Genomic DNA, 23,889 nt, shown 5'->3' on the forward strand with positions numbered 1-23,889 from the left:
AAACCATAAATGACCCCAAATAGCTGCTGCAATTTTGAGAAAGAAGAGCAAAGTAGGAGGGATCACAATATCTGATACCAAACTGTGTTATAAGGCCACTGTAATCAAAACAGCCTGGTACTGGCATAAAAACAGACACATGGACCAGTGGAACAGAACAGAGAGCCCAGAAATAAACCCAAGTCTCTACAGTCAATTACCATTCGACAAAGGGGGCGGCAACATAAAATGGAGTAAAGATAGTCTCTTCAACAAATGGTGTTGGGGGAATTGGACAGCTACTTGCAAAAAAGTGAAACTTGAGCACCAACTTACATCATACACCAAAATAAATTCAAGGTGGATAAAAGACTTAAATATAAGCCATGACACCATTAAAGTCCTAGGACCTCATCAAAATAAAAAGCTTCTGCATGGCTAAAGGAAACAGTATTCAAAGAAAAAGAGAACCAACTATATGGGAAAACATATTTGCCAATAATACCTCACACATGGGTTTAATCTCCAAAATATACAAAGAACTTACACAATTCCACTTTAAGAAGACAAGCAACCCAATTAAAAAGTAGACAAAGGACTTGAACAGACATTTCTCCGAGGAGGACATACAGAAGATCCAGGGACACATGAAAAGATGCTCAATATCACTAGCTATCAGAGAGATGCTACTTTACAATGGTCAGAATGGCCATCCTAACCAAAGCAACAAACAAGTGTTGGACAGGTTGTGGAGAAAGGGGGACCCTAATCCACTGTTGGTGGGATTGCAGACTGGTACAACCACTATGGAAAACAGTATGGAATTTTCTCAGAAAACTAAAAATGGATCTGCTTTTTGACCCAGCAATTCCACTGCTAGGATTATATCCTAAGGACCCTGAAACACCAATCCGAAAGAACCTATGCATCCCAATGTTCATAGCAGCACAATTTACAATAGCCAAGTGCTGGAAGCAACCTAGGTGCCCATCAGTAAATGAATGGATCCAAAAACGATGGTACATTTACACAATGGAATTCTATGCAGGGGAAAGAAAGAAGGATCTTCTACCCTTTACAACAGCATGAATTGAACTGGAAAGCATTAGGCTAAGTGAAATAAGCCAGGCAGTAAAAGGTAAATACCATATGATCTCACCTTTAAGTGGAACCTAGTCAACAAAACAAATAAACGAGCAAGTAAAATACAACCAAAGACACTGAAATAGAGAACAGGCTGACAGTGACCTGACAGGAGAGGGGAGGGAATTTCAGGGGAAAAGGGGAAGGGCTTACAGGAACAAGTATAAAGAACACATGAATAAAAACAAGGGGTGGGTGAAAACAGGAGGGAGGTGGGAAGGGCTGAGGGCGGTTTGCTGTGATGGCAGTAAAAGGCAAAAAACTGTACTTGAATATCAATTAGAATAAAATAATATTTTTTTAATTATAAAAGGAAATAATAGATATGCAAGACATATTTTGAAAATGCATCTTAAGTATGGATAAAAGCAATAGGTAAAAGAAGATCTGAGAAGATGAAGCAGCAACAATCAAATTTCTGTAAAAAATCATAATTTTATTTTTTTGATAAAAATACAGAGAATAATTTTAAAATATTGGGTTGGCCAAAGAGTCCACTATGTTTTTTCTGTACAATGCCTCTAGTAGTCCTTAGTTATCTTTAACTTCATTCAAACCAATTTTCTTAGATTGTATTGTGACAGCAGTCATATACCATGCATTTTTAAAAGCTTATCAAAATTGGTGAATTTTTGTGCAGCCATTTTAATATTGAAGGTGCAATAAAATGTGTAACATGTTTGGCATGTTATGCCTTATTATTTCAAGAAAGGTAAAAATGCAAGTGAAACAGAAGAAAAGATTTGTGCAGCATTTGTGCTGTGACTGATCAAACATATTAAAGTGGTTTGTGAAGTTTCTTTGACATTTTGGCCAAATAATTTTTGACTGTGGGGCTGTGTTATGCATTGGAAGATATTTAGCAGCACCCCTGGCTTCTACATAGTAGAAGCCAATTGCAAGAGATAGCTGTCATACTGAAAATAGCCAAATCACCAAATTTATTGGTAAAAATGAAAAATTTGTTTTTTATGGAAAAAACATAACAGACTTTTTGGCCAACCTAATACATACTGTATTCCAAGAATACTTAATGAAAATAAAACTAAACCTAAGAACATCTTCATATAATGTTCAAATTCAAAAATTAAAACAATATTTCTATAAATATTTGGCAAGAAATAAATAAGAATATCTACCAGGGGAAAAAGGGACCTTCACTGTATAATTCTCTGAAACAGTAAATAGACTTATAGCTAAAGAACTCGAAAGACATATCTTTGTATCCCAAGAATTTTTTATAACCAAGGGTCATTCACACCTTAATTTAAGAATAAAACATTTTTACATATGCAAGGATATTAGTAATGCGTAACACAACCACACTTCCTACATAAAAAACTTAAGACAAAATAAGAACTCCATAAGTGATGGGAAAGTCACTGTTGGAAAGAAAGGATTGTTGGTAATTATTGAAACAGTTAATCAGCCCTGGCTGGTGTAGCTCAGTGGATTGAGTGCAGGCCTGTGAACCAAAACCAGTTAATCAGATGGAAATATTAGATATAAAAATGTGAATGTCAATGACTATTTTTAGAAGTTCAGTTATATTATTGATCTGACTGGTGTAGTTCAGTGGGTTGGGCATCATCTTCAGACTGAAAGGTCGTTGGTTGGATTCAATTCCTGGTCAGGGCACATGCCTGGGTTGCTGCCCAGGTCCCCACTTGGGGGCATGCAAGAGGCAACTGATTGATGTTTCTCTTGCACATCAGTGTTTCTCTCTTTCTCCCTCCCTTCCCCTCTCTCTGAAAATAAATAAATAAATAAATAAATAAATAAATAAATAAATAAATAAATAAATAAATTTTCCATTGTATTATTGAAAAAAGGAGTGCAGAGAATAAGAGACCAGGCTTACAACTTCAGATTAAATTCATAGACACAGGGAAAGGGAGAAGAGAATAAACAATGGGTCCTACTCTTCACGTCCAGTGAAAGGAAGTCAGAAGGTTTTTTCTGTTTTGGCTAGGATAGTTAATACAGATGCAAGAGTGCCTTTGGAGAAGGCTCAGATAGGTGTTGGTAAAATAAAAAGCAATATGCCTTACTTCCAAAGTTTTCCTGAGAACACAAAGATTATACAGAAAATTACAATAATAATAGAAATACTAAGAAAACATCAAAGGAAAGTTGGCAAAAGCAAGAGTGAACTCGATTGCTTTGAAAACAATCAGAAATGGGTGAGTGTTAGATGAATAGAGGCCTGAGAAAGGAGTGAGCAGTTCCCTGGAGAAGGGGAGGGTTCAAAGGAGCGTGTGGCCTAGAGGAGAAAGAACAAAACTAAGGATACCTGGCAATGGTCTTTATAGAAGTAGTGGAGGAGGGGGTTCATGGGATAGAAAGGGATCTCTTCTCCTTCAGCAGAGAGAGGTGTTGCAGGGAAGTTATCAGCACCCTTTACCTTCGTGAAGGGCCCCTCAGCTGGGGAGGGAGTGTTGAGGCTTCTGGGCCAGTTGGGAACAGCGTCCTGTGCACTGACTGGTTTCCCTGCTCATCGGGTGTAATTATCACAAGTTCCAGAGGGAACTGTACTAAAGAAAAGAGGTGGAAGCATGTGCTGCAATATGTGGAAACTGAGAGACGTTACCAGCACAAGGAGACACCCTGGAGACTTCCAGAAATAACTGAACAGAGTCCAGGTAAGGAAGATGAGGGTCTGCATGGTTAGTTGGATTGCACAAGATTATTTGTTAGTAATGTTTCTCTGTTTAATTAAACTGTCCTCAGATGAGGCCTAAGAACTACGTGTAACGAATGCCTCCATAACTGTTGAAAGAACACCAGCTCAAATGGGATTATAGTTATGCTTTTTTTTTTAAGTCCCAAAGACTAAGGCAGAAGCATTTCAGAAGATATGGCATGGACCCTTCAAATTGTTTAAAAATATTCCAGGGGAAAAAAAGTGAGGGTGAGGGTGGGGTAAGAAGATGAAAGAGAATTGGCAATGTGTTGATAATCGTTGAAACTGAGTGATAGATGTAAGGATTTTTTGGTATATTTGCATTTTTGGGGAAATTATGTAGCAAAAAAAATTTCTTTCTAGAACACTAGAGCTCAGGATTTAAATCTCAAAGAAATAAGCTTACTTTACACTTAAAGGAACTTGGAAAAAACCAACAAACAAAGATCAAAGTGAGTAGAGGAAGGAAATAACAAAGATCAGATCAGAAATAAGAGTCTAAAAAAGTACAAAAGATCAATGACACAAAGATTAACAAACCTTTAACCTGATTCACCAAGGAAAAAAAGAGAAAAGACCCAAATAAAGTCAGAAATGAAAGAAGAGGAATAACTACTGATTCCACAGAAATGCAAGGGATTTTAAGAAAATATTATGAACTACTATCTGCCAATAAATTGGACAATCTGGGAGAAATAGATAAATTCCTAGAAACATACAAGCTTCCAAAGCAGAATCAGGAAGACTCAGAGAATCTAACTAGAGAGATTATGACTAGTGAAAATGAAGCAGTAATTTAAAAAAAACTTCCAACAAACAAAAGTCCTAGACTGGATGGTTTGGTGAATTTTACCAAATATTCAAAAAAGAACTAACACCTGTCCTTCTCAAATTACTACAAAAAGTTCAAGAGCAGGAAAGAATCTCAAGCTCATTCTACAAAGCCAGAATTATCCTAATTCCAAAACCAGATAAAGACACTACAAAAAAAATTATAGGGCAATATCACTGATGAGCATAGATGCTAAAATCCCCAATAAACATTAGCAAACTGGATCCAGCAATACATTTAAAAGATCATACACCAGGATCAAGTGGGATTTATTCTAGGAATTCAAATGGTACAATAGCCACCAATCAGTAAACATGATACACCACATAAACATAATGAAGGACAAAAAAGCACATGATTATATCAATAGATGTAGAAAAAGTATTTGATAGATTCCAACACCCACGTATGATAAAAACTAAAAGTGATAAGGATCATATATGACAAACCCACAACCAACATCATACTCAATGGACAAAAACAAAGAGTGTTTCCCTTAAGATTGCAAACAAGACAGGGATGTCTGCTTTTACCATTCTTGTTCAACATACTACTAGCCATAGCAATCAGACAAGAACACAAAATAAAAGGCATCCAAATTGAAAAGAAGTAAAACTATCATTATTTGCAAATGATATAATACTGTATATAGAGAACTCTAAAGATTCCACCAAAACACTGCTGCAACTGATAAATCAATTCAGAAAAGTCACAGGACACAAAATATACATCTAGATATCAGTTGCATTTTTACACCAGTAATCATCAGAAAGGGAAACTAAGAAAACAATCTCATTCACAATTGCTTCAAAAGAGTAAAATACTTAGAAATAAATTTAACCAAGGATATAAAAGACCTGTACTCAGAAAATTATAAGACACTGAAGAAATACTGGAGAAAGTACAAATAAGCAGAAGCATATATTGTGTTCATAGATAGGGAGAATTAATATCAAAATGTCCATACTATCCAAAGCAATCTATAGATTCAAAATAATTTTTATCAAGATACCAGTGGTTTATTTCAAAGAACTAGGACAAATATTTCAAAACTTTATATGGAACCAGAAATGACCCTGAATAGCAAGAGTGATCTTGAGAAAGAAGAACAAGGTTGTAAGAATCATGCTACCTGATACCAAACTTTAGTACAAGGCCATAGTATTCAAAACAGCATGATACTGGTATAAAAACAGACATACAGATCAATGGAACAGAATAGAAATCCCAGAAATAAACTCATGTCTTTATAGCCAATTAATATTTGACAAAGAAGGCAAAAGCATGGGGTAAAGAGGGTCTGCTCAATAAATGGTGTTGGGAAAATTAGACAGAAGTGTGTTAAAATGAAACTAAACTACCTTTTTATACCATACACAAGAATAAAGTCAGAATGGATTAAAAACTTAAATGTTAGACTCAAAACCATACAAATCCTAGAAGAAAACATAGGCAGTAAAATCTCAGACATTTCTCATAGCAACATTGTTTCTAACATATCTCCTCAGGCAAGGGAAACAAAAGAAAAAATAAACAAATGGGGCTACATCAGACTAAGAAGTTTTTGTACAGCGAAGGAAATCATCAACAAAATAAAAAGACAACCCACTAAATGGGAGAATATATTCACTAATGATATATCTGGTAAGGGGATAATATCCAAAATTTATAAAGAACTTCTACAACTCAACATCCAAACCAAACATTCCAATTAAAAAATGGGCAAAGACCTGAATAGATACTTCTCCAGAGGGAACATACTGTTGGCCAATAGACATATAAAAATATACGCAATGTCACTAACTGTCAGAAAAATGCAAATTAAAATCACAATGATATATTACCTCATATCTGTCCCAATGAGTATCATAATCAATAACAAGAAATGTTGGCAAAGATGTGGAGAAAAGGGATCCTTAGTGCACTGTTGGTGGGAGTGCAGATTGGTAGAGCCACTGTCAAAAGTAGTATGGGAGTTTCCTCAAAAAAATAAAAATAAAAAACTATCATACGACACAGCAATGCCACTTCTGAGAATTTACCCAAAGAAATCCAAACACTAATTTGAAAGAATATATGCACCCCTATGTTCATTGAAGCTTTATTTACAATAGCCAAGATTTGGAAGCAATCCAAGTGCCCATTGGTATATGAGTGGATAAAAAAGCTATGCTACATTTGCACAATGGAATATTACTAGCCCATAAAAATGGAAATCTTACCCTTTGGGACAGCATGAGTGGACCCAGAGAGTATTATGCCAGGTGAAATAAGCCACTCAGAGAAAGACAAGCACCATATGATTTCACTCATATGTAGAATTTAATGAACAAAATGAACTAACAAGCAAAATAGAAACAGACTCATAGATGGAGAGTAGGCTGACAGCTGTTGGGGTGTGGAGGTTAAGGGGCTGGGGGAATGGGAAAAAAGAAACTCACGGACATGGACAACACTGCAGTGATTGCTGAGGGGAGGGTTCGAGTAGGGGTAGGTAGAAGAAGGAATAGGAGGTATAAATGGTAGTGGAAGGAGACTTGACTTGGGGTGATGAACACACAATACAGTATACAGATGATGTGTTGTAGAATTATGCACTTGAACCTCTATAATTTTGTTAACCAGTGTTACCCCAAGAAATTCAATATAAAGAAAAAATTTTAAAATAAACAAAAAATACAACTTTCCATTTTCTATTTATATACTAGAGTAGCAGCTGCTAGTATATGCTTTAGGCATTTGTTGAGTAACACAATTGACCTTGATCTTTCAGAAAAATCTTTAAAACTGCCCCCTAAAAATCCTGTTTGCAAGTCTAAAAAGCATATTATAAAAATCCCATTTGGTGTCAGTTTACTGTTTTGGTTTTAATAATTTTTATAACTCTCATATTTTAAATTAATGGTTAAGGCTCCATCCCTTACAATGTAACAGGTGTGCCAAAACAAAGAAATATGGCCCAAATGAAAGAACAGATCAAAACTCCAGAAAAAGAACTAAGCAATGAGAAAATAGTCAACCTAGTATATGCAGAGTTTAAAACACTGGTAATAAAGATGCTCACAGAAATGATTGAGTTCAGTCACAGAATGAAGGAAAAAATGAAGGCTATACAAAGTGAAACAAAAAATATATACAGGGAACCAACAATGAAGGGAAGAAAACCAGGACTCAAATCAACAATTTGGAACAAAAGGAAGAACATCTAACCAGAACAGAATGAAGAAATAAGAATTTTTTTAAAATAAGGAGAGGCTGAGGAACCTCTGGGACAATTTTAAATGTTCTGACATCCAAATCATAAGGGTGCCAGAAGGAGGAGAGGAAGAACAAGAATTTGAAAATTTATTTGAAAAAATAATGAAGGAAAACTTCCACAGTCTATCAAAGGAACTAGACATGCAAGTTCAGGATGCTCAGAGAGTCCCAAAGAAATTGGATGCAAGGAGAAACACACCAAGACACATCATAATTACATCACTCAAGATTAAAGATAAGGAGAGAATCTTAAAAGCAGCAAGAAGAAAGGAAAGAGTTACATACAAAGGAGTTCCCATAAGACTATCAGCTGATGTCTCCAAAAAACCTTACAGGCAAAAGAGGCTGGAAAGAGGTATTCGAAGTCATGAAAGGCAAGGTCCTACATCCAAGATTACTCTATCCAGCAAAGCTATCATTCACAATGGAAAGGTAGATAAAGTGCTTCCCAGATAAGGTCAAGTGCAAGGAGTTCATCATTACTAAGCCCTTATTATATGAAATGTTAAAGGGACTTATCTAAGAAAAAGACAATGATCAAAAACTATGAACAGTAAAATGACAACAAACTCACAACTATCAACAACTGAACCTAAAAAAAACAAAAACAAACACAAACTAAGCAAACAACTAAAAAAGGAAAAGAATCACAGAAATGGAGATCATATGGAAGGTTAACAGCAGGGAGGGGGAGAGGGGAGAATGAGGGAAAAGGCATAGGGAATAAGAAGCATAATAGACAGGGAGAGGTTAAGAATAGTATAGGAAATGGAGAAGACAAAGAATTTATATGTACAACCCATGGGCATGAACTAAGATTGGAGGATGGGGGATACTAGAGGGTGGAAAGGTGCAGGGTTGAAGAGGGATAAAGGGGAAAAAATGGGACAACTGTAATGACATAATCAATAAAATATACTTTTAAAAAAGTTAACCATAGCCCTGGTTGGTGTGGCTCAGTGGATTGATTGCCAGCCTGAGAACAAAAGGGTCACTGGTTCGATTCCCAGTTATGGCACATGCCTAGGTTGAGGGTCAGGTCCCCAGCAGGGCTGTGAGAGAGGCAACAACACATTGATATTCCTTTCCCTCTCCCTCCCTTCCCCTTTCTCAAAAAATAAACAAAAAATAAAATTTAAAAGTGTTAAACATAGAATTACTATAAAAATTAATTAACTAATTAATTAATTAATGGTTAGGAAAAATATATGTCTAAATCTCATCTCCACCATTCACAAAGTCTCATAAAATCAAGTTGGTTTTCCTGCCAAAATCAAACCAGTCTTTACAAAACCCTAAAACAACTACAAATATCCTAGAAAATTTCTGTTAAACTTCTGCCTCCTTGCAAGGTAAAGACTTAAGTGAACTCTACTGGGAACATTCGATAGTAAAGTTAGAGGTTCTGTGTGAACCATTTATTTCCATTCTTTGGGCAAAACCAATGCAGATTAGGCTTGTGTCATTTTGGAGCTTATTTTAGAAATTTCTGTAGGATGGCTTTATAGCTACCACATATGAAATGACTGAGGGAAAAGGAATTTTAAAATAAAGAAAATATGTTGAAAGATAATAGTTTAAATGATGCAGAGACTATTGGATTATATTCAAATATTCAAGAATGAGACACAAATTGCTGACTACATGGTTAATTTCATTTAACATTAATAGTGTAATCAAGTATGTTTTTTCAGAATATATTTTGCTCATACAGTTTTGAAATCTCAATACTGAAAATTGTAAGGATTCATTTTCAAATAATAGACCATCCAAGGATTTTTATTCAAAATAATACTGAAAATAAACAAAAATATTATAGTCTTTACACATCTTTCTAACAGCCTGTTCAAACTGCACATGACAAGAAGACTAAAGGAAACAGCAGGAGGGCAAGAGTCTGGCAGCTCAGGAACCTAAACCCAAGAGTCATGGAAGATACTGGAAAGACAGCTCAGCACCAACAGATGTTCATCGTTGTGTCTCCATGTTCTCATTTCCAATTCCCAGAAGAGAGAACTAGCCCAGTATGTTCGTGGTATCAATTCCTTGTTTAGTAAGTCCTGGCCATTCTGTAGGTTGTGAAAGAATCTTTTTTTTTTAATTGATTGATTTGAGAGAGCAAGAGAGAGAAATTTGTTCTACTTATTTATATATTTATTGGTTGATTCTTGTATGTGTCCTGACTGGGGATCAAATGCTCAAACTTGGTGTATCAGGATGACATTCTAACCAACTGAGCTACCTGGACAGGGCTATAAGACAGTGTTAAAGGAGTTGTCCAGATATGTTTTGAGCAACTGCAGCTTTGAATCAGCATATGGGCATTCCAAAGCAGTGCTCAAAGGAAGCAGCCCTGATTTAGGTGTTTGAGCTCTGGCATTTTCATATCTATCACAAGCTTTATACAGGCATCCTTCATTTTGTTGTGCTTTGCTTTCTTGCACTTCACAGACAGTGTGGTATTTTTACAAACTGAAGGTTTGTGTCTACTCTGTGTCAGACAAGTTCATTAGTGCCATTTTTACAACCGGCTCAGGTGCTGGTTCCTTTAGCAATGAAGATTTTTTAATTAAGATATGTACAATGTTTTAGACATAATACTATTGCACACTAAACAGACTCCAGTATTATGTCAACCTAACTTTCATAGGCAGTAGGAATCCAAAAATTTCATGTGACTCACTTTATTGCTGAGATCTAGAACTGAACCCACAACATCTCTTAGTTATGCCTATCAATGCATCTCAGAGATAAATCCACACATCTCCTCTTTTTATTCCTTATTTAGCAAAGTTCTGTGGATAGGCCTCACAACAACTAAAGTCTGGAGTCACCAGACACACCCCACACCCCAGGGGACATGGGTGGACTGTGAAGTTTTTGTGTCACTCCCCAATCTCTTGAGGCCAGCCAATGACCATCCAATAAGCCAGACACACCTGGACATGAATATTTTTATCTATAAGTCATCAGTAAAAGTTGCTCAAGGTTAGGCAAAAATAGTTGAGCAAAATAAGACCAAATGAAAAGAGTGAAACATTACTGGGAAGAAATTATCAAAGCATTTGGTATTACCAACTTTACATATCTCCCGATTTTGGAGTAAGTCTGCTCTCTCCAAGTCTTTAAGTTGAATTTAGCCTCATTTTATTTAAGACTTTCATCTGTGACCTTTTACCCAGAAGTCACATGTGCAGAAGGATATATTTTTTGAAGTTTTCAGTTGAAGAGAGAGCTTTATTACCATCAGCACCTTCCAGAAAGGACATATACTTAATTATACAGACACTTTTGTTTCTGGCTTGAAAAATGAGCATATGCTCAGCAAATAAAGCCAGGTTGTACTGCTTCATTTTTTAATAGCTGCAAACTGACTATTTTTAACATCTTAATAGTGTCATTAGGTCTATAAGATTTCCCTTTCCTGGAGCTGCAATTTTAGTAAAGAAAACCAGGGATCTCCCATCACTTGTTGGCTCCTGGAGGAGTCCAGGCTTTAGGGGCCATTCATTATCCCATGTGCATTCCTTTTTTATTTAACATTTTTTATTGCTGTTCAAGTACAGTTTTCTGCCTTTCCCCCCCCTACTCCCTACCGCCTCAGCCCTCACCACCTCCTTCCCCTGTTTCCACACCCCCTTGTTATTGTCCATGCGTCCTTTATAATTGTTTCCGAAACCCTTCGCCCTTTTCCCCCATAATCCCCTCCCCGCTCCCCTCTGGTCGCTGTCAGCCTGTTCTCAATGTCAATGTCTTTGGTTTTATTTTGCTTGCTTGTTCATTTTGTTGGTTAGGTTCCAATTAAAGGCGAGATCATATGGTATTTGTCTTTCACCACCTGGCTTATTGCACTCAGTTTATACTCTCCACTTCCATTTTACAACTTGAGATAGCCAAGGTGAAGATGTGCAGAGTGTGAGGGATAGGAAACAAAGGAAGGTCTCCTGGGCACCATGCCCATTAGCCTGGGCCAAACTGGGAGATAACAGTGGTCTTCCTTTCTCTCTCTCTTTTTCCCCATCCCTCTCACCTTACCCCCTTCTCCAACATCCCCATGTTACGAGGTGCCCCTGGGCACCTCATTGTCATTCTGGCCTGGTTTCTCCCATCAGAAAAAAATTAAGTTCAAATTTATTTGCACTTAGATGTCAAAATTAATATATTTCTCCTCACAAAATTTACTGGGAATGCTAACATTATATCCAAATGAATGAACTCTAAGTAGTGTAATTTGAGACATGTGAAATTTGAGTAGGTGAGGGGCATGTCCTTTGGGCCTGTTTCTGGCCCCTTCTCAGAAGTCACACTCAAGCCTTGTCCAAATCCCAGCCCCACCTGGCATTGGTGTCTATTGCTGATCAATCACTGAGAAGCTGCAGCATTGCTGATGTCCCCCATTCACTTCAAAGCCTCCTCTTTTTTCCATGCAGTCTTGGCCAAAGGCCAGGTTTAATTCTACCTGACTCACCCATCAGAAATTGGCTGAGTATTCGATACATAAAATCACAAAAGTTGGGGGGTAATCAGGGCGGCAGACGGCTCATCACATTTTCACATTCTCTCACTGAGTCAAGTTCGAGAGCTCACAGTCCTTCAGCTCATACCCAGATGCAAGAACCATTCTGGGGAGCCCAAGTGCCAGATGGGCTCTTCCTTCCTAGAAGCAAGACTGAAGGGAGTAAAAGAGTGGCAAATGGTGACATCTGGTGGAAATTTAAGCACTACAAGCTTTCAAACATAAAATTCATGGCTCAGGTGTAAACAAAATCTGATTACTTGAAAACATCCTTTTTTCCAATTGAAAGAGTCCAGTAATGCACAACCTTTTGGTGTACCCAGATGCACCAAAAGGATGGTGCCCAGGCTGTATGAAGACATAAAAAGCAACGTCCTTAGAATGGCAAGTACTGCTTTTATGATTCAGGTTCAAGTTGGGTTTAATTCTCTGAATTTGGTTCTAGCACCTATAAAATTAAGACAATAATGCCTGTCATATAATTTTATTAGTTTTTTTAATCAGATACTTTGAGTTAAAAAAAAAAAGGCCAATTTGCATGCATGGATCCAGGCTTCCCATTCATCCTGCACTGCTGTCCTGGCGACCCCCTAGAACCCAAGTACTTTGTTTGCAGCCAGTTTATCCCACAGCAGTTGTTAATCTACTTGTTTTTATCTAGAAGTGGGGCTTCACACCTGTTGGGCACATACAACATTGATTGGCCAGTTGATTATAGATAGGAATGCATTATTTCCCTGCTTTATTCCCATCATGTGAGTAAAACCTTAAAGATACTAAATCCTCATGACCTCTTTAAGCTAAAGTCACTGTTAAAATCTTTCTTTAGCCAAATGTCTCATGTGCCTTAAAGGAAATTAATGATAGTTATGAATCCTGAAAGGCTCCAAAATGTGTAATTTCAAGGCAGTACCAAACCCCAGTCTCCTCAAGAAAAACACCCCTTTTAAAATGCCAAGCAAAGCAATTTAATTCCATTAACTCCAACTCAAAGAAATCAGTGACTACTCACAAATTCTCCTGGCAGCCAGGCCAGAGAGGGAGAAAGCTTTAGAATATTAAGGCCCCTTGCAGCCTAAGTGAGGCTCACACAAAGCTGGGTTTATTAAATAACACTGGAAAAGCCACAAAGCCCATGCAGCCTTCCTGAGCCCTGTGACAAACTGTCCACTTGGGACGGAACAATGTCTTCCCTTGTTTTTCACATCTTGTGTGTTTATTTTTGTGCTCCAGCAGTGTGAAATGGGAGGATCCGGCCTGGCTAGTGGAAATAAATGGAGTGCAGGCTCTTCAATAAAGATCTTTTTGCATCAGGCCTTCTCTCAACTCCCATTTTAACAAATCCCATTACCATGAGGCTCACACACAGAATTGTGGTAGCTTCTATCCCACAGTTTCTTGTCTATTGGAATTTAAGAAGAGATGAGTTACAATTATTAAAATCATGTCTTTTTATACAACTTTTTATTATGGAAAATGTCAAACATACATAAAATTAGAGAAAAATAGCATAATAAAACCCTAGGTTCCTGTTACCCAGGTTTAATAATTATCAACTCTAGATCATGTCCTTTTTAAGTTCATTGATATAACATATATTGAGTACATGTTGTGTCCCAGTACTGCTTCAGGTTTTTCATACACAGGTCTGAATAAGGCAAAGTCCTGATACTCACAGGACTTAGAGTCTAATTGGAAATTAAACACCACAGCAGAGTACAGGAAGTGCTATCAGTGCTGTGATAAGAGAAAGCAGACAAGCACCCAACCCAACTTGGGAAAACTTTGCAAAAGAAATGGCATCTTAAGCTGAGACTTAAGGACTGTAGGAGGTCCTGGAAGAGAAGAGGAAGAGCCAAATTGGGAAAGGGGCATGATTTGGGCAGAGGGTACAAGGGGATATGACTGGACCTTTGAGTATAAAGGAATAGTGAGAAATGTGCATAAGCAGAGTGCACATCAACAAATGGAAAAAAAAAGGCCTTCATGCCATACTAAGTCCTGTAGAAAAATAAAGAGCCAATTCACATTAGAGGGAGGAAAGTAACATGATCGCTTTTGCCTTTTAGAAAAATCACTCCATCTGCGGGGTGGAAAACAAGTTAGAGTGGACATAGGCTCTGTGTAGGCTCAAGGCAGGAAATGTTTAAGGAGGCTGCTGTAATTTAATTAAGAAAGCTGAAGAAGTCGCCATGGGGATGTTGATAAGTGCATGCTTGGGGAGGCAGGCTGGCTCTAGAGCTCTCCCTGAGGGTTCTGCTCTGCTTCTCTGCTTTAAGTCAGGGCTGGGGATTGTGTAGGTGTGTACATCCCAAAAGAGGGCAATGGAGAATGATTGTGTCAGAGAACGGGCACCATACTGAATCTAGAAGTCTGCTCTGTTAGAAACCCTGGAGACCATCTTCACTAAATTCATTTGTAAAGAATAAAAAAAACCCTGCAGCCAATAAGAGCCCAGACTTACCCAGAATCACACGGGAAACTGGTAGAGTCTGTGTCTCCTGACTCTGCCTCCCCCTTTTCTATCTATGGCTTTGCTACTGCTTTATGCTTCTGCCAAGCTCTTCCTTTCCTTTACTAAGCACCTTCAGAGAACAGCAGAGCCCAGGGAAAATGTTACAATTCAAATAACATCTGTGTTGGAAACTTACACATGGATACAACTTAAGAAAAAGAAGAAAGAAGACTTGATTACTCCAAACAGTTTCATCCCCTGCACATGTCACACTTGCAGTTTTCATGCTTGCATTTTTCCACCAGCTCTTGGCATTTTGATGAAAGAGTTGTTCATTTCTCATAGTTACTGAAATCAATCTTTGAAGATCCTTAGGATGAAATATTACAATATGAACCCTTAATGACCTAATATGTATATATATATATATATATATATATATATATATATATATATATATCCTTAAGAGAGATTGTACATGAAGTGAAAAATAGGTGTACAATTTACAATTAGATTAGACCATGACTGTCAACCATTTTGGAAAAACTTTGCTGCCCTAAGGTTACAGGATTTCTTGAAAAAACAATTAAATAGAAAATTTGCAATTATATAGAGTTTCAATTACATTGCATTTCATTTCAGAATACAGTAGCAATATTCTGGAATTCATGGATTTAATTCACCAAAGGTGTCTGACATTATGGAGCACATTCTCTGAAAGCCTTCGCTTTGATGTGTGTTCTTTACTATCTAAAAGGTCAAGGGCTTCTACATTCAGTAATGCTATTCCTTTGCTTTAGGTAAATCAGGCTATTACATAGCATCAAGCTATGGTATCCTTTTAAGACCTCAGAGCACTAACCCATTTACTAAGGAAAGTAGGGAATTCACATCCACATGATTATGTGACCTAGTTAGTACCCATAAGGTTGAAGTCAGTAATTCAATCTTCAGTGGAGATTTGAAAGCATAACTAGTAATAAGTTTCTTATTACTTTCCGAGTATGAAAAGAATAAGAAATTAGAATTTTGGTATAAAAGAATGAATGTGGTTAAAGACAGCTAAATGTGGTACTTAATAACAAGGAGAAACTAGTGTAGACATTAGAGAAATGAGTCAACAGAATCACTGTCATTGGTTGTCATATTTCTGCACCAGTAAACAATGACCATGTTTCCTTGATGTGAGGTGACAAAGCATCAGTCAGGAGGCCTAGTTTGGGAGTCATTTTCTAACAGATATTATCTAACCTCACTGATCTGCAATTTCCTTATTAAAAGCTGGGGAGAGGCAGGGAGTAATGATTAGTAAGAAACATATATGAGAATATTTTGTCAATGTTTGTACATGGGAGTAAAAAAAGTAAATTGTTTTTATGATAAAGATAAACATGTAGACTTCTGCCAAGAAGGAGGCGTAGGTGGAAACACTATACCTTCTCACACAACCAAGTTTAAAAACAATAAAGTTTTAGCAACAAAAACACAGCCAAACCACAGAAAATTGAACTATATGGAAGTCTGACAATAACAAACCCTTCAGCCAAACCAGTAAGAGGGACAGAGCCAGGGGCAGAGCCAGCAGCAGAGCAGGGTTGGGCAGAAAAGACCCACTGGACCCACCCGGGTGCACAACCCAGGTGCGCCAGCAGCCATGGGCAGATCCCAGGTGTGGAGAAGCGGGCGGACCCACTGAGAGCACAAGGCGGTGGACCCACTGAGGGCTGATCGCGGTCACACATTGGCGAGCAGATAAACCGGTGAAGGAGCGAGCATTGAGACAGACCTCGCAGGCCCCAGGGGTGGGAAGCAGCAGAGGGGACCGCTATTGCCCCTCTCTGACCCCGCCCCCACATACAGCGTCACAATCCAGTGACCTGGGCAGCCCTGCCCTGGTGAACATCTAAGGCTCTCTTCCTCATACCTAATGGCATGAACAGACCAAAAATGGCTCAAGAAGATCTCAAAGCCCCAGAGCCTGTAAATCTAAGTGATGAAGAAATAGCAAAACTTTCAGATGCACAGTTCAAAACACTGGTGATCAGGATGCTCACAGAACTGGCTGATTTTAGTCACATATGGAAGCTAAACTAATTGAAATGAAGGGAAATACACAGGAAACCAATAGTAATGGAAAGGAAACTGGGACTCAAATCAAAGGAGTGAACCAGAAGAAGTAAAAAAATGACCAAACAGAAAAATATGAAGAAACAAGAATCCAAAAAAAAAAACAAGGAGAGGCTTAGGAACCTTCAGGACATCTTTAAACATTCCAACATCTGAATTATAGGGGTACCAGAAGGGGAAGAGGAGCAGCAACAAGTGGAAAACTTATTTGAACAAATAATAAAGGAGAACTTCCCCAATCTGGCACAGGAAATAGACTTCCAGGATATCCAGGAAGCTCAGAGAGTCCCAAAGAAGTTGGACCCAAGAAGGAACACACCAAGGCACATCATAATTACACTAGCCAAGATTAAAATAAAAGAGAGAATCCTAGAAGCAGCAAGAGATAAGGGGACAGTCACCTACAAAGGAGTTCCCATCAGACTGTCAGTTGATTTCTCAGAAGAGACCTTACAGGCAAGAAGCAGCTGAAAGAAGTATTCCAAGTCATGAAATCCAAAGACCTACATCCAAGATTGCTCTATCCAGCAAAGCTTTCATTTAGAATGGAAGGGCAGATAAAGCGCTTCTCAGATAAGATCAAATTCAAGGAGTTCATCATCACCAAGCTCTTATATGAAATGTTAAAGGGACTTGCCTAAAAAAAAGAAGATAAAAAAGATGAACAGTGAAGGGACAGCAAACTCACAGTTATCAACAACCACACCTAAAACAAAAGCAAACTAAGAGGACAGCTAGATCAGGAGCAGAAACATAGAAATGAAGATCACATGGAGGGTTAGCAACAGGGAAGTGGGAGGAGAAGGGGGGAGAAGGTACAGAAAATAAGTAGCATAGACGGTAGGTAGAATATAGACAGGGGGAAGGCAAGAATAGTATAGGAAATATAGAATCTAAAGAACTTGAGACACGTGGTCATAAACTAAAGAGGGGAATGGTGGGGGAGGGGGTGTGCAGGGTGGAGGGGGATGAAGGGGGGAATAGAACAACTGTAATGGTATAATTAATAAAATATATTTAAAAAATAGACAAACAAAAAAAAGATAAACATGTAAAATATAGTAGGGATTTTGTAAGGATACTACATACTATTCCTAGGAATGACTTGTTTGGTAAGTATATATGAACTTTTTTAATTGAAAGACTCCATGGTAAAAATATATATATAGTAGTTTAGATACATACAATTTTTATGAAACTGGAGGTACCAGAAAAATGTCACTGAAGCTTCAAAAATAAGCTTTGAAATTTTTTAATTTTCTGATATTTTATGTAGTAACAATCCCTTTCAAGATCTCTAGAGATACAGAATATTACAGAGAAAAAACAGATTTGAAGTTTCTTCAAAAATATAGAACTACCTCAAAATATAGAAGTTTCCTCAAAAAAAAACACAGAAATACCATATGACTCAGTGATTCTACTTCTAGGTATTTATCCAAAGGAAAAAAACCCACTAATTTAAAAAGATATATGCACCACTACATGTATTGCAGTATTATTTACAATAGCCTAGGTGTCCACTGATAGATGAATGGATAAAGAAGATGTGACATATATAAATTTCATATTTAGAATGGAATATTACTCAGCAATAAAAAATATAAAATCTTGTAATGGCTGCTTTCACCATTCTTGTTCAACATAATACTGGAAATCCTAGTGACAGCAACTGGACAAGAAAAAGAAATAAAAGGCATCTATACTGGAAAGGATAAAGTAAAAATGTCATCCTTCACAGATTACATGATATGTTTCATACAAGACCCTAAAGACTCCACTAAAAAGCTACTACAGCTAATAAATGAATTTGGCAACGTAGTAGAATACAAAATTAATGTTCAGAAATTGGTGGCATTTCTATACACCAACAATGAACTATCAGAAAGATAAACTACAAAACTAATCTCATTTACTATTACAACAAAAAAAATAAGGTACCTAGGAATATATTTAACCAAGGAGGTTAAAAAAAACACACAAAAACCCTGTACTTAGAACACTATAGGACATTGAAGAAAGAAATTGAGGAAGATTTCTCAGTTTCTATTAAATCGAGAAATGCAATTTCTATTAAAATATGAATGACGTATTTCACAAATCTTAAACAAATATTCAAACAAATTATATGGAATCATAAAAGACCCTGAATAGCACCAGCAATCTTGAGAAAGAAGAAAACATTGGAGGGATCACAATACCTGATAATAAACTATACTACAAAGTCATTGTAAGCAAAGCAGTCTGGTACTAGCATAAGAACAGACATATAGATCAATGCAACAGAATAGAGAGCCAACAGACATATGAAAATATGCTCAAGTCACTAGCCATCAGAGAGATGCAAATTAAAACCACAATGAGATATCACCTCACACATGCCAGAATGGTTGCCATTAACAAATCAACAAACAAAAAGTACTGGTGAGGATGTGGAGAAAAGAGAACCCTAGTGCACTGTTGGTGGAAATGCAGACTGGTGCAGCCACTGTAGAAAACAATATGAAGTTATCCCCCAAATTAGAAATTAAACTGCCTTTTGACCTAGCTATCCCATTTTTGGGAATATATCCTAAAAAGCCTGAAGCACCAATTCAGAAGAATATATGCACCCCTATGTTCATAGCAGAATTATTTACAATAGCAAAGACCTGGGAACAGCCCAAATGCTCATCAGTAGATGAGTGGATTAAAAACTTTGGTATATTCACACAGTGGAATACTAGTGGCTGTAAAAAAAAAAAGAAGAAGAAGAAGAAGGAGGAAATCTTACCTTTTGTGACAGCATCATGGACCTGGAGACTACTATGCTGAGTAAAATCAGCCAGTCAAAGAAAGACAAATACCATATGATCTCACTCATATGTGGAATTTAATGAACAAAATAAACAGAGAAACAAAATAGAAGCAGAGGCATTGATGCATGGAACAGGCAGCTGTCAGAAAGGAAGAGGGGTACAGGATAAAAGAAGGTCAGGGGATGCGCCAAAGAACATAACATACATGCATAACTCATAGATACAGAGAACAGTATGGTGATGGCCAGAGGGGTGGGGGAGACTGGTTGATGGGTGGAGGCAGGCAAAGTTGGGGGTGGGGCATGGGGACATCTGCATTAGTGTCAAAAATAAAAATAAAAAGGAATGTGGGGGCAAATTTTCCTGCAATTCCCCCCATCTACCACGGATGAAAATGAAACTACCAAGATATGATCTGCTTGGGGAGGAGAGGTGGTCAGTCTCTCACAGGAGAAAGACCAAGAACCTGTTCTTCAATGGCCTTTATTAGGTTTGTAACACACAGGAATACAGGTAAAGCTCATCAATATCAGGTGGCCAGGATCAAACAATAGATAACATTTCAAAGAAATCTGAGGGCTTAATCTGAGTCAGTGTCTGTCAGGTAAGGGGGTTGCAAAAACTTTGGGAGACATACTCAGTTCCTGCTCAGACCCTTATCATATGAATGAAAACACTTTTAGCAATGCAGGCTTCACAGGACTTTACGAATTCTTTTTTATGCCTGATCACCCCAGAACCACTCTAGCTGACAAAGGGATGCACTGCCTTCACAGTCATAGGTTTTTAGGCTTAAGTGGATTAGAGCCAGGAAGTGCTTCTCCCAGATGGAAATGGGGACTCAGACTATGTCAGAATAGCCAGGGGGGTGAGGGTTCATCACACCCTCTTTGCTGAAGCCCCCCCCCCCAGTCCTTCCTTGAGGGCCTCCCAGGTGATTGTGTCTGGCTTGGGTTGCCCCTCCTCTGAGAGGTCTTACCTGTCTCTGACTAACTGACCAAGATTGGGGGCAGAAGATGCAGCAGAAGCAGTGCTGCTGCCAGAGATAAGCTTTGTCTCCTTAGTGGCTCACAGTCTGAAGGTTGCTCACTCAGCCTTATCCATGGGGGGGGGGGGCGGTTACAACTCCTGAAACCAGGCAAAGGGTTCCCAACAAAGAAAAAATAATAAAATTTTACTATTTGCAACAACATGGATGGACCTAGATATCCATATGACTTCATTTATGTATGTGCTCTAAAAAAAATACAAATGAGCAAACAAAATAAAACAGAAAGAGGCTTAAATGCAGAGAACAAATTGATGATTGCCAGAGGGGAAGGGATGGAGAAATGAGTGGAAAGGTGAAAGAGAATAAGAGCTACAAACTTTCCATTATAAGATAAATAAGTTATGGGGGTGTAATGTACAGCATAAGGAATGTAGTCACTAACATTGTGACAAGTTCACACAGGTCACACTTAGAAAGGTTTTAGTGTCATATTAAATAATATAAAATTTACCATTTTAACCATCTTTAAGTGCATAATTCAGTACTATTAAATAATTCACAAGGTTATGTAAGTATCACCATCTATTTCCAGAGCTTTTTTTATTAACCCAAGCATTCTGCATGCATTAAACAATAACTCCCCATTATCTCCTTCCCCAGCCTTTGGTAATCACTTTCTATCTGTATGAATTTGCCTAATTTTGGTACCACATATAAATAAAATCATAGAAAATTTGTTCTTTTGTGTCTGGCCTTTTTCACTTAGTATAATGTTTTCAAGGTCCATTTATGTTGTAGCATGTATCAGAATTCCATTCCTTTTCATGGCTAAGTAATAGTTTGTTTGTCAATTGATTTGTCCAACAAATATTTATTGAGTACTTTTTAAGGGCTAAGCACTGTTCTAGGCATTACTGATACAGTAATGAACAAAAGCATACAGTAAACAAGTGAATATGTCAGATGACAATAAATGCTATGGAAAATGAATGTGGAGATAGTTATAGAGAAAAGGGATATCTTAGAGGTAGTATGGAACCATTCACATAGTGCAAAGGCTAGTGTAAAGACTTTGGATTTTATTCTGAAATAAGAAACCACTAGAAAGTTTGAAGTTGCAGAGTGACAACATCTGACCTACATTTTGAAGGATAACTCTGGCTTCAGTATTTAGACTATACTATAAGAGAGAATGAGGCAAAGAAGAATAAATGCCAGTTATGGGACTATTCCAATAGACCAGATGAAAGATAATAAAACCTACATTAGGGTATATTAGTCAAGGTACTCTAGAAGACCAGAATAAATAGGATACAGGTGTAGGCTGGCAAGTCTAAAATCTGTAGAGCAAGACAGCATGTTGAAAACTCATTTGGGGTTTCCATGTTTCAGTCTTGTGACTAAATACTTTCTGAGGGAGAATCTATTCCATGACTCTTCCTACTTATGGTGTTGCTGGCAATCTTTGGCATCTCGTAGCCTATAGATACATCACTTTGATTTCTGCCTTTGTCTTCACATGGCATTCTTCCTGTGTAAATGTCTGTGTTTAAATTTCCTCTTTTTATAAGAATACCAGCCATACTAGATTAGGGGCTGGTATTCTTACCTACAAAAGATGTTTCCTTTATGAAATGGTACCATTTAGGGGTAAACAAAAATTTTCAATTTGCCTTTTAAGGGGTGAGATTTTGTTTATATTGAATTGGGGTATTGTGATTTTTCTCTTCTGCATAATTCAATTACTAATGTGACTGATACTGAGAAGTGGATATTCCATCAGAATAAAGTACTCCCTAAGTAATAATATCTGAGCAGCAGTCCTTTCAGAAATACAGATTTCAAGATGATTCCATCTTGTGGCTAATATCCTTGAAACCCTCAGACTGTCATCTAGAACCTAAAGGCCTAAAAGAAAGGACTTTCTGGAGTGATCAGCACAGCAAGCAGCTGAAGGTCTTTCCTCAGATCGAATTTTGTGGCTACATTGATACTGTGTTGTTCTACCTTTGCCAGAAGGGCCAAAGGAAGTAATGGATTCTAGCACCCTCCATATATCATGCTTCCCACTCTCACTAATTAGAGCCAGAGTTGAGGAGAGACCGCTGGTCTGGAGGGAAACCACCCGACCTAGGGAAGGGTAAAAGGAGAATGTCTCCAGAAGATCAAAGAAGCTCAGGCTTTGTGTTTCTGGGACTGAGTCTGGGACTTTAATTCTGCGTGACCATTTCCTCTATTTCTCTCAGAAGCGTCTCTGTCTTGAAGCACAGGACCGAAGCAAAATGCCTAATGAAGCATGCCCCAGGAAGGGGAGTGCAAGTATGTTGGAAAGAAGGACTGGGGTGAGAGGAGAAAAGAGAAGAGTCCCATAACAGGTTCACACACTCTCACAAAACCATTTCGAAACAACTGAAGATGAAAATTCTGGGACCGACGAAAGGCCCATGAAGTTTTCCGAGTGTGTCTGCTTACTTTCAGCCTTTTTCACTTTGTTCAAGCCCTTTCCTGAGGTCTGCATAGGTTTAGTCCACTTCTGAGTCATGGGGCACTGTGTCGGTTCTCTCTTGACCTTCGTAGCATAGAGTCGGGAGCACCAGTGCCCATGTGGCTGGAGTTCCTGAGGCCGCGTGGCGCCGTGCTCGAGGCACACACGACCACCGCCTCTGGCCACCTCGCAGGTGCGCACCATGTTAGCCTTGACTCACCCAGGTCCAGCGCCCCCCAGGGTGGCCAAGCTTGCTTGGCGTTGGCAGAGCTCTGGCCCCAAACCCCAGTCTCGGGGCACGTCCTGGGTACTAAAGCCTGCTCTGAGCACTTTCCAAATAGCTCACGTCCCCCACCTCAAGTGAGCTATTGGCGCTTCTCCAGAAGCCTCCCGAGCTCCCAGCGCTAAAACAAAATGTCCAGTTCCAGAAAGTGGGAGAGGAGACGAGAAGAATGCAAATACTGGGAGAACGACCTCATTCTCCAGGAAAAAGTGATGAGGAGAAATGAAAGTGTGAACTTACTCGGAAGTGCAAACCGAGCTCCACTCTCTCTCCCCAGGCGCATACAAACGAACGAAAGACAAATTAGCCAACGCGCTCAGCAGCTTCCCAGAAAGGCCC

The 23,889-nt window shown here is 38.2% G+C and overlaps 1 protein-coding gene across 3 annotated transcripts in view; it reads left to right on the forward strand.

The window, feature by feature from the left end:
* RGS20 (regulator of G protein signaling 20) overlaps nucleotides 1–23,889 on the forward strand; it is a 126,809-nt gene that overhangs the window by 11,855 nt on the left and 91,065 nt on the right. The window contains exon 2 of one of the 3 annotated variants that reach the window (XM_053661019.1): nucleotides 9,737–9,919. The exons of the other annotated variants lie outside the window; for them this stretch is intronic. Within the exon in view, the coding sequence (XP_053516994.1) occupies nucleotides 9,737–9,919 (183 nt within the window). The remainder of the gene's footprint in view (nucleotides 1–9,736; nucleotides 9,920–23,889) is intronic. 3 annotated transcript variants of the gene reach the window in all.

Source organism: Artibeus jamaicensis, unplaced genomic scaffold, assembly GCF_021234435.1.
Source record: "Artibeus jamaicensis isolate MK-2021 breed Jamaican fruit bat unplaced genomic scaffold, CSHL_Jam_final scaffold_916, whole genome shotgun sequence".
Classification (NCBI taxonomy): Eukaryota; Metazoa; Chordata; class Mammalia; order Chiroptera; family Phyllostomidae; genus Artibeus; species Artibeus jamaicensis.